The sequence below is a fragment of the Dipodomys ordii genome, unplaced genomic scaffold (assembly GCF_000151885.1).
Source record: "Dipodomys ordii isolate 6190 unplaced genomic scaffold, Dord_2.0 Scaffold258, whole genome shotgun sequence".
Classification (NCBI taxonomy): domain Eukaryota; kingdom Metazoa; phylum Chordata; class Mammalia; order Rodentia; family Heteromyidae; genus Dipodomys; species Dipodomys ordii.
The window spans coordinates 55388-67723 of NW_012267474.1; the positions used below are offsets into that span (position 1 = coordinate 55388).

At 36.3% G+C, this 12336-nt stretch overlaps 1 gene segment (V, D, J or C); it reads left to right on the forward strand.

The window, feature by feature from the left end:
• Window positions 1–8719: 8719 nt before the first annotated feature.
• On the forward strand, window positions 8720–9372 carry LOC106001003. The segment is given in 2 exon segments: window positions 8720–8842; window positions 8967–9372. Coding segments are annotated over 2 exon segments (396 nt in total).
• Window positions 9373–12336: the final 2964 nt, after the last annotated feature.

The window sequence follows — 12336 nt, forward strand, 5'->3', positions numbered from 1 at the left end:
TTCTTCTTCTTCTTCTTCTTCTTCTTCTTCTTCTTCTTCTTCTTCTTCTTCTTCTTCTTCTTCTTCTTCTTCTTCTTCTTCTTCTTCTTCGTCGTCGTCGTCGTCGTCGTCGTCGTCGTCGTCGTCGTCGTCGTCGTCGTCGTCTCCTCCTCCTCCTCCTCCTCCTTCTCCTTCTCCTTCTTCTCCTTCTTCTACTTCTTCTCCTTCTTCTGTCAGTCGTGGTGCTTAAACTCTGGGCTTGGGCGCTATCCCTGCACTCTTCAGCTCAGGGCAAGCGCTCTACTGCATGAGCAACAGTGCTCCTTCTGGTTTTCTAGTGGTTTATTGGAGATAAGAGTCTCATGGACTTTCGTGCCAGGGCTGGCTTTGAAACGAGATCCTCAGATCTCAGCCTCCTTAGTAGCTAGGATTACAGGTGTGAGTCACAGGCACCTAGGTTAGCTCTTCTTTTTCAACTTAGTACTGGATACCCTCCCCATATCCCCCTATAAAAAAGAGTAGAATTTTATCTCACAAATTACTCCTCAGGTTGAACAAAGTGGTATTCAATCAACTTGAAACCCCAGCTCTCTACGATATAAGGCAGTGAATAACAGTTGAGTATAAAATCCCTAAGGAAAATGAGGAAGACATAAAGACAAGCTCCAATCGGTATAGAATATTCCTTATAAACTGAGCATAATAACAAATAGAAAGAATTATGAAAGCAGCTGCAATGGAGCTCTTCTAAAGAGTTATTTTTGCTAGAGGGGCTTCTTTTTCCATATGAATTTACTACTACTAGAAATAATGAGATAGGTTGAATTTATATAACTCCTGAAGTAGTGCACTGAGAATGAGTATTCTTTCTATAATGCCTTGCTGAAAAATCTTATACTTGGAGTCAGTACTACTGAGATCTAGGTTCAGTGAATGAAATCTGAAGATCAGAGTTTTTAGCAAACTGGAAAGGAATGTTTTTGAAACTTTCTCCAATTAACCAGCAAAACAGCTGTAGGTTGAATTGTCAAGTGTTAGACCTATAGCCTTGTACAAAAAAAGCTAATGACAACATACAGACCCTGATATCAGTATAATCACACACACACACACACACACACACACACACACACACACACACACACATACACCGAAACACAGAAACACACTCCATTATTACCCCCCCCACCACACACACACCACCACCAACAACAATATATAATACAAATTTAATCCATAGAAAATGTCAAAAAGACATTTTGGAATATATTTTATTAACATTTCTAGGGTGGAAAGCATATTTTATAAGATATAAAGCTAAAATATTATCACTAAAGGGCAGAGAAACCCAGTAGAAAACAAGCTGTTCATCTTAGTAATAAGGAAGTCATAGAGTTAGTTTTTTACTATCAACCAACTCTGCAGGATTGGACATTTGAGTATGACCAGTCACACTCAAGAGGAGCTGTCAGCAGGCTGGATTGTGGGGAAAAGTCTTCTGTCTTTGGTATTTGGAGACTGGAAACTTCGTCTTGTCTCTATTCATGCCTGCTTTCTTAGCAAAGGTAATCTTTTCAGGGAAGATTCATGTCCCCCTGAGTTATGTTTACTTGGAAGAGTATAAGAAGTGAGTGAGGTGATGTGCGATCACTGGGGCTGAAGCAAACCCTATAGTACTAGTGTCTTTAGGAGATGAGGCACTGGGGATTGCTGTCTCTGTCATGGTGTCTATCTCTATCTGTCCCTGTCTCTGATTCTCTGGTCTGCACTTCATCAGGTATAACGCCTGGTCAGCGGATACAGATGGATTGTCATAATAGTTTGCACCACTTGATATTTATAATTTGTTGTGTGTTTTTCAAACATTCTTTTCAGTAATAATCACTAATTTATTTTTCTTCAAAATTCCATTTCTGCCTTTTAGTACCTTGATAAGAAAACCTTCTACTTACTCTGGCTTTAGGAGAAGTTATATGTGAGTAATTATTAAGACCACCTGTCTATGAAACATTTAATGCACTCATACATTCATAGTAGTCACAAGGCTCTTATACCAACGTGTTTTCTCTGCTTTATCAACTATTTGCAGGTTAAAGAGGATAATTCTCACAACTCTTTTCTTCTCTGAATTGCAAGAGATGTAGGAGAGATTATATAATGTAACATGCTCATTAGAATGTCTAGGGCTTCTTGATCAGAGTCACCCTTCTGTCATGCTATTTGAAAATAAACAGCAAAAATTATAACATGGAAAACATGAAGTTACTCCATACAACAGAAAATATGAAGAATTATATAGGATTTCTCTCACACAAATCCTCATAATTATTAGTGACCTAAATACTACTTTAGATAATAAATTGTTGTTATTTTACCAAAATAAATGTTTCAATCACAAGAATAAATTAGTTTCCTATCACATTATTAAAATCTGAGACATGTACATATATGCATAGCTTTTTATTTAAATATTGATAAATATTTAAACACTTTCAGATGATGTAATTTCAAATATTAAAAGATATATGAGATATTGTCTATACATTACACAAGTCTTTCCAGCATTAGAAATACATTACTTGTGTGCACATTCATATGAGACATAGAGCAGCAGTGAGGGAGCTGAGGAGTTGGGGTTGTGATGCCATCTTGCTGCCATTCACCTGTATGATGCTCTCAGACTCTTGTTCCTAGGAAAGCCTATGAGAGCTCTGAGCACCCAATGTTGGACATGAGCAGCCTATGCTAAGAATCAGAGAATTAAATATTAGAACAGGGGCAGTGAGTTCTTAGGAAGAATAATGGAAAGACAGGAAAGATGCCATTACTCCTAGAAATGTAAATGTATGTTTGCCAGGTGTGTGACAGCAAACTTAAATGCTTAATTTTCAGTCCCACTTAGCTACATTCTAAATATAACATGCATTTTATATCTTGTACTATGCTTTTTCAAATAACATAGAGTTAATTAAAACATAGATTTATGTAGCATAATCAATGAAATTCTTGATATATAATTGCAAAACATGGCGAAACAAATTCTTGAAACACATGAAATGGTTGATTGCTTGTAGATTGAATGTGAAGACTGTGCTTTTCAGACTCTTTTTCTATTTTAATACATGTTTGATTACTTAGATAATGAATTGGCACCCTGTCATTCAAAGCAGACTTCTTAGATTTCCATCAGTGCAAACACTATCTCCAAAATGAGTTCACACATACTTAGGAATCATCCTTCACTGCATCTCAGGACAGTTAGTTTAACCTATGACATCTCACAACCTATGAAATTCCTCTGTCACCATGAGATTTGAGGTGCCACAGCTCCCCCTGGATACAAAATATGAAATACCTTAAAAAATTCTTACTCTAAATACAAAGAACCACATTTATAAAAGAATGGAGAAATATACCATGAACACTTACAGACATGAATATTTTTAGCACATCAAATAGAACCTCTGATCTCACAAGAGCTGCTTTCATTTGAAGGCAAAGAGCAGAAATTGAACAAAAGCTTCTCATGATTCTCTAATTCCTGATACTCCCCACATGCAGACTTCCCTTTCTCTCCTCACCACAAGTAACACCATTACTGAAAAAAAGTGAGCTGTGAACATCTAGGCCACATTTTGTCTCCTTACCACCTGACATGATTAGAGTTAAGAGCAGGGTGATAAGTTACATTTGACCATTTGTAGTTTCTTAAAATAAAACAAAAACAACAAAAAATCCCTATGATGCAATTTCACTGAAGGCCATTTAACCAAACTATCTTTTGAACACACATCAGATTCAAAATGGTAGTTTTTTTGAACTGTGAATTACTTTCTACTTGTAATCTTTAAATTGGGCATGGCCAATTGTTTGTTTTATTAATTCATCTTGTGCATCTATTTGTTACAATACATCAATTACACATGGAAGCTCTCACTCCAAAAAGCTATGACTATGTGTAGACAGTTTGCTTTGGAAGATGCTGAATCTAAACCTATTGCAGTGAACATATGCATGAAAGTTGAATGGCCTGTCTGAGAAGCCATGCCCTTGGCTGTGATCTGCAGAATTTGTCTAAGATTTGGCCTTGTCTGTCTTGAACTCATGGAGAAAAAATGACATGTTAGTGGTACATGAGAAAGAAGCCTGCATATGGCTAAGAGTATGCACATTCTTAGGATTAGGTAGCAACAAGCCCAAACCTTCTCCTAATACAGAAGTAGTACAAAAGGGGTAGAAGAGAGAAGTAGGCAAAAATCATATCTTAGTATACAAATAAACTTCTGTATTAACTTTTGTTTATGATTCTTCTCTGGAATTTTCCTTTGTTTCTGTATTCTTCTGTTCACTTCATTGTAAACTGAAATCTCTGCCAACTATCAAAGAAATATTGCCAAATGATCATTGAGTTCTAATCACAGTTATTCGGTAATAGAAGACTAGTTTATCTTACAAAATATGATGTTAGTAAAAAAAATCCACAATGTAATTATGATTCAAATTTAATTTTATTTTAAAGTAAAATTAAGAAGGAAAAGAACACAATGGAAAGAGGTCAATTCTTTAAAAAATATCATTGATGTCTCCAAAAGCAAGATTAATAGAAAGGGTTGTTCTGATTAAAAGATGATATATAACCTGGCACCTGTGGCTCACTACCTAATCCTAACTACTCAGGATGCTGAGATATAAGGATAATGGTTCAAAATCAGCATGCCGGGAAAGTCTGTGACACTCTTATCTCCAATTAACCACAAAAAAGGTGAAACTGGAGCTGTGGCTTAAGTGGTAGAGAGATAAAATTGAACACAAATACTTAGGGACATTAGTCATTCCCAGAGTTCAAGCCCTAGAACCAGCAAAAAAGAAACAGAAAGGAAATACAATTTATGCACAGGTGAAATACCATGGTGAAAGCCCTTGGTACAATTAATATGTATATGAAACAAATGAATGACACGAGAATGAAATAGGTTCTGTTGGTATTTTATGGAGGGAGGACTATGAATGGAGGAAGATATATGAAGGTGAAGATTATTGAAGTGTTTCTCTGGAATATATGAAAAAGGACATCAAAACCTGTGTAACTGCTTTAAGAAGGGAAATACGAGGATAAGGATGAGAGATCAAGGGTGTGAGGTTAATGGAGTGCATTGTATGACTATGTGGAAATGTCACAATGAAAGCCTTCTTGGACAGTTAATATATGCTGAAAAAGACTAGTATATGTCTAGGACCAGCAGAAAAGCTCAAAACCTATGTACATATGACTATATAAAATGATGCTATGCAAAATGAATCTCAAGATAGGGACACAGTGGTTTTATCTTTCATGCTGTTTTTTTTAATGTATTTATAATGTACTGTGTGATTGTTTTGTTTCTTTTGTATGTTCTTCCCCCATGGTATAACCCTTGTTTTCACTGTATTTGATTCTGGTGCACTGCATCTGGTATATACATTTTTCTAATTTGGGGAAAGGAATATAAATAACAAAATGCTGAAATAAGGATACAGGTTGGCCCATTATAACAGTGAGATGTACAAGACGCTATATTGAAACCAAACTTCATTGGGGGAGTTGTGGGAAGAGAGTAGTTGGGGAAGTAGGGAGGGAAGGGATGGTAGGGGAAATTTCAAAGGAGGAAATAACAATGCTCTATAGGAAATGAATTCATTACCATATTCATGTATCTGTAACCCCTCTGTACAGTATTTTTACAAAATATATATAAAAAAGAATTTTAAAAGAAATTAAATATATTCTTATTCTCTAGCAGTATAAAAGCAGTGGTCAAAAATTGTATGCATTACTTTTTTTCTTTTTACAGATATCACTCACTATGTCTTTATGTTTTCAAAAAGATCTCAATTTGAAGTCACTGAGGTACTCTTAACCAGACATGTGAATTCAATCTTTAATCTTAGCCACTATACATACCATGTTTTTGAACTTGTGAAGAGATGGCTGTAGATGAATGATCTCAAGACACAAAAATTCCAAACAAAAGAATACTTTAATGGTCATGATGGCCATAATGGTTCACACCTATAGTTCAACCTCTAGGAAAGCAGAGAATGGTAGGAATGTGGTTCCAGTTGAGTCAGAACAAAGTAGTCAGACATTCCAATAATCAAGCCACAAAGGAACAGATTTTGAGTTTGGTCTTAAATTTTGTGGTCTTATTACTCGTGGTGATCACATACGAGATTAGATTAGATTTGTGCCTTTTCCCGCTCAGTGTTCTGTCAGTAATGGATATTTGTGAGCAAAGTCCTGAAGTGCTGTTATGTTCTGTAAGGACATCATTACTGATGATCTTTATTTCAATTCTAGATTAAGGTGTTGGCTGTTGGATTTCTCTGCTATATAGTTATTCTTTTTCCTTTGAAATTACGAGGATTTGTGGAGAAATATATGGTGGTTTAATGGATATCACATCCCTAATGAAAATATCACTACTAATCCAAGGACTTACAGTTTATTTCATGGAATACTTTGGTATTTATTCAATATTCAAAAACTCACAAAATTGGCCAGTGGGCATTCCTTGTTAGCTGATTTCTCTCCACTCTTTCCTTTAGGTCATCCACTATGAATTTGTAGTTTGTGACAACAAATGATCCAAACTCATCTTCTTCTTTTCCTGCTTTTGATAAAGAAATAAACTCTTCTGCAAGGGTCACTGGTTTTATTTATGAGAGAATAAATGAGGTCAGTTAATGAAGATGCTATCCGTTATTAAAGCTAAAGCATCATTATTTCTAGATTAGAAAAAATTATCCACTTGTGCATCTCTTCATCTATATGTATATATATTTATATGTACATATTCATATATACATATGTATACATGCATACATATGTATGTTTATGATAATTACTTCACTCACATCACAAAATTAGGTTATTATTAAATGAATACTTGGAAAAATTTTCTGATTTTCTTCTTTCCACAAAATATTCAGTATAAAATATTTGGAATATGTCACTAACTTTAGATGAAAGTTTCATTTAATTAGGTTACATTTATTTTACCTCAAGAGTACCAATATTGGTTCTAATTTTCCCTCATTAATTTAATCATGTGATCAACAACTCTTCTGGGTGATATGAAACCCTTGGTGTTACTGTCACTGACATTATCATATCATATACCCCTACCCCCAACCCCAGATTTGTTCAGACATTCCTCATAATGTGATAACATGGATAAGATGAGCTAACTTTGTATCCCATGCAATAGTGACTTCCTGAGCCCCGACAACTGCACAGGCAAATCCAACACATATGGATGTCCTCTTGGGTCACTCCATCTCAGCACCTACAATGGAGTCAACAATGCTATTTCTCCCTTGCACAGAAAATCAGCTCTCCCATGTTGCCTCCTCCCAATATGGATGACATTTCCATGTTCTATTGATTTCAAGACTCTGTTCAGAGATTCCAACATACTCACTCTGCTTGGGCCCAATATCTTTATTGGTGTGTAGCACAGTGGTATCTCAGGAACTAGAAGAGTCCACCGAACAAGGGAGACATTTTTAGGTGTAGGCCAAAAAATAGGCTTCAATATAACCTGAGTGTATCCTACCTATCAAGGAGAATCTATCTCTGCTTCTGAACATGGTAGTTGTGGTGAAGATGTTTAAAAGCCAGAAGGAATAATACGAAGATCTTCAGCATGGACAGATGGAATTATACACATTTCTAGGTCAGTAAAAATTATAAAGGCTGTTCAGACATGAAGGGAGAAAGGCTCTGAAAGGATGTGCTTGTATTGATCACCTGGGACAAAAACTCACAGATGGAAGAGATAATAAGGCTGAACAGCTCAGTACAGAAGTCCTGGAATTTTCTTATCAATACAACAGCTCCACTTACTTATTCCACCTCCATGGATTGAAATCATTACAGGAAAACAGTACTAATAAGTTGACACATACAGATTATCAGTGAATCAGAGCTACTGTAAAATTTTCTATTTTGTATAATAAAAGCAGAAATGGTCAGATAAGTTGATGTTAGGTGAAATGAACCCCAAGATATGGACTCAAATTGTTTTTCTTTCTTGGTATTGCTCCTAACATATTTTAAAGATGATTTCTTTGTTGCTTTATATGTCCCTCCCCCACTGTATAACCCCTGTTTTCACAATATTTGATGTTGGTATAATATGTGGAGGGGAAGAGAAAAAACAAATTGTTTAAATAGGGATACATTTGGAACCGTTGCAACAATGAGATGTACAAGACATTACGTTGAAAAATTAACTTTAAAACTTTGGCATGGGGTGGGGGGGTAAGGGGAGTAGATGGAAAGCAATGGAAGGGATGGGAAACAAAGTAGGAAGAAACAATGCTTGATAAAAAATGTACTCATTACCTTGCCCATGTAATTGTAACCGCTCTGTAAGGTATTTTCACAATGAAAAAATAATAAAGAAATGCCAAATTTGTGTTGTGGAATATTTGTTTGTAAATTTCTGGAACTAATATTCCAATGGATAAGTCTTGTTTCAGTTAAAATAATAAGAAGAAAAGAAGCTTTGATCTTCCAAGCTACCATTGTGCGCACATCACAGGAAAGCAACTTGGTGATTCTCTTCTGTGTTTAAAACTTATTCTGTTGCCCGACCTAGTTCCCTTGAGACTCAGAATGTGCAGAGTTGCTGAGATGAGGCAGCTGGACAGCTGTGTATAACTCTGCTGCTGATTTGCATGCACCAACAGCACAGCCCAGTATGCTCAGGACTTCTTCATAGGCTGCTCACATTAGGCAGTAGTCAGTCCAAGTCAGCACACAGCATGGACATGAGGACCCCTGCTCAGCTCCTGGGGATCCTGCTGCTCTGGCTCCCAGGTAAAGAAGGACAATACTAAGGATTTACACAGCTCAGTGTGATCCAGGATGCTTACTCTTCATGGATGCCTTCTTATAATTTGATAATTAGTGTGGATATTTGTTTTCATGTTCCTGCTTCCAGGTGCCAAGTGTGACATCCAGATGACCCAGTCTCCATCTTCACTGTCTGTGTCTCTAGGAGACACTGCCACCATCACTTGCAGGGCCAATGAGGACATTGGGTATTATTTAGCCTGGTACCAGCAGCAACCAGGGAAAGCTCCTAAACCCTTGATCTATCTTGCTGATATTTTGGAGTCCGGAGTTCCATCACGGTTCAGTGGGAGTCAATCTGGGACAGAGTTCACTCTCAGGATCAGTGGCCTGGAGCCCGAAGATGTTGCCACTTATTACTGTCAACAGTATAACGGTTTCCCTCTCACAGTGATACAAGCCATAACAAAAACCTCCCAGGGAATCTGAAATGTGAGTCTGGGCTGCCCCAGCTGCTCCTCCTGCTGCCTCCACCTGCTCAGAATGTTGTCAGAAAAAGTCAGTTAATTCTTGGAGAGTCTGAATTCTGGTATCAGTCCTTTTTGATCCATCAGTTCTTTGTTGACTTTCTGGTTTTCTTAGATTCCTGGCAGCACTTTTCATCTCTGCCCTCACTCTCCCTTCCTCTCTGTGTCTCTGAACTCAGGGTAATAACCCAGGTGATATGATGCTGACTTTTCTCCTACATTCATGTCATTGTTCTGAAATAGATCTGAACTAGTGTGGGGTTTTAGGGTTATCCTAAGTCTAGTTCCAATCACAGGGCCACGTTGCTTGGTTGGAGGAAGTAGAAGGTTCATCAGTAAGAGATAACCATAGAACTACAGTAGGCACAACATAATAAAGTTTATATGTAGGTATTAAATTATATGTGTATATTCTTTGTCTACAAGTTGTATAATTAGAAGAATCACAGGAAGAAGGTGTAATCTAGGTCCATGATATAACTAACTACATGGAAGAATCCATCAGGGAAAGTCTCTCTCTGGATGTGTGTACCAACATACATACTTCGTCTCATTCAATTTTATTTAAGTCTACACAGCAAGATTTGCTGTTCATTTCATCCTGACAGGAGTATGGGAAAATGCTTCTGAGGTCACATTGAACCCTGTCACATAACTAGTTTCTATCTAATTGTGACTACACAAACACCCCTCTGTGCAGTATTTTCACAATAATAAAGCACCATGCCTCACTCTTTCCTGAATGTTGTCTTTCATTAGACACAGCTGCTCTTCATGGATGGATCAATACTGTAAAAATATGAAGTTAAGAGATCATTTGAAATTGTAAAATCTGTTGTTCACTTCTCAGTAAGGTGATATTTTGATAGTATGCAATTATGAATTGAAAAGAAAATTTCCTCAAAATACATTGTTTCTCCAATTTCCAAATTTCAAGTGGAAAAGTCACATTTGAGTTGAATGTTTTCATCTCTGATTTTCAAACTTCTGCTATGTACACTGCATCATTTCTTAATGGAAAATTTTTCCTAAACTTTATAATGATATGATAGTTCAGACAATTCTCTAGCAATTTTACTGAGCACTCAAAGGGATTTCTCAATCGACATGTTGAGTCTCTGAGCATATGACAAAGGCAAAACCCTATATTATTACCCTTTCTAAACATTTCTTAATTCTGAAATGTTCTTATATGTAGAAATAGTGACATCATTTAGTAGGTATAGAATCCCTAGCAGAAACGAAGGTGCAACTTTCTATGATCAATTTTTATTACTCATTTGCTAACATTTTTAATTTTATGATTATTTGGTTGTCTTGAGACACAGAAATTCCCCACCTCTCTTATACTTCACAAATGAGTTGCAGATGAGTCTCCATGTGCTCACCATTCAAGAGATGGAACAAGGTTAGAGCCGACTTCCAGATGTTGAATGTCATTGCCATGTAGTGTCTATTATATAAATATAGCACAATTAATCTGCTCTTGGTTATACTGTTTTAGCTATGGATCTTACATAGAAAAAAACTGTGATGGGAACAATTATTTTCATTGGCTTTTTGGAGCTCAGTTCAGGCACAGAATTGTATCTTTTTTTTTAATCTATTTTTAAAATGTTTCTTTTGGTATTTTAGTTTACAATTCTGAACAACATGCATTTAGTGATATTTATTTAATAATTCATCAACATGTTTAGATATTAGATATTTAATATATAAATTTTCTAAACATGACAGAGATTTAGTGGTACAAAAACCTGCAAAAATCCACAGACACACACAACCAGATGAAGACTTCCTCTGCTGGATTCTTCCATGTAGGCTTAGTTATACTATGGATCTAGACTATACCTACTTCCTGCCATGCTTTTAATTATACAACGTGTAGACAAAGAACAGAAACATATAATACATAATATAATACTTAAATATAAGCTTTAATGTGTTGTGCCTACTGTAGTTCTATGGGCACAAATACAGAGTGTCAGATGTCTCTTACTGATTGGCATTCAGCAGTCTACTTCCATGTAAAGTATTCAGACATTTCTTCCACTAGAGTTAAGGAGTTAGAAAGTACCTTGTTTCTTTTTTCTTTTTGCTTATGTGGTGTTGAGGAATCGAACCCAGGGCCTCATGCATGCAAGGCAAGTGCTCTACCACTGAGCCACAAAGGAGGAGGCTACAATGCTTGATAAGAAATGTACTCATTATCTTGCCCATCTAATTGTAACCCCTCTATACAGTATTTTCCCAATAAAAAAATAAAAATAAAAAAAAGAAATTTCCTTGCTTTATTGTTTTTTTATTTTTTTCCCCACTGAGAAATTACAAGCCATTTCTTCAGTGCTTTGGAATAAGAAAACTATTATATGTTCTTATTATTTATTTTCAAATAATTATAAATGTCAATAAAGTTGTGAAGAAAATTACTAGGAAGTTTTTTGCATCCATCCCCCAGACTATCCCAGTACCAACATCTTTGTATAACTGTGCTACATTATTTAAACCAGGAAATAGACATTGGTTCAATCCATAGAGATACTATAGTAGTCACTTGCACACTTTGGTGTTTTTTATGTGCAGATGTGTGTGCATTGGGTTGCTTATCACATGAGCAGCCCACATGTATGTGTGAATGTTGAGAGTATATAGGTACCCCATATTTGGGTTTCTCTGTTGTCAACACCATCATGGAAGAACTGTTCCCTACCAATGCCACAGACTCCTGGGGCTGTCCATGAGCCACAGAATTCCCTTTCTCCAATCCCTCAGCCCTGGCCAACACTTCATAAAAAGAAAATATAAAAAAGCCCCATTTTAAGATTGGCTGTATTGCTTGGTACTGGCACAAGAACAGACCTCAGGACCAATGGAATAGAATTGAAAACCCAGAAATGAACCTACAGAACTATAGCCATCTAATCTTCGATAAGGGAGCTAAAACAATACAAAGACAGCCTCTTCAGTAAATGGTGCTGGAAAATTGGTTAA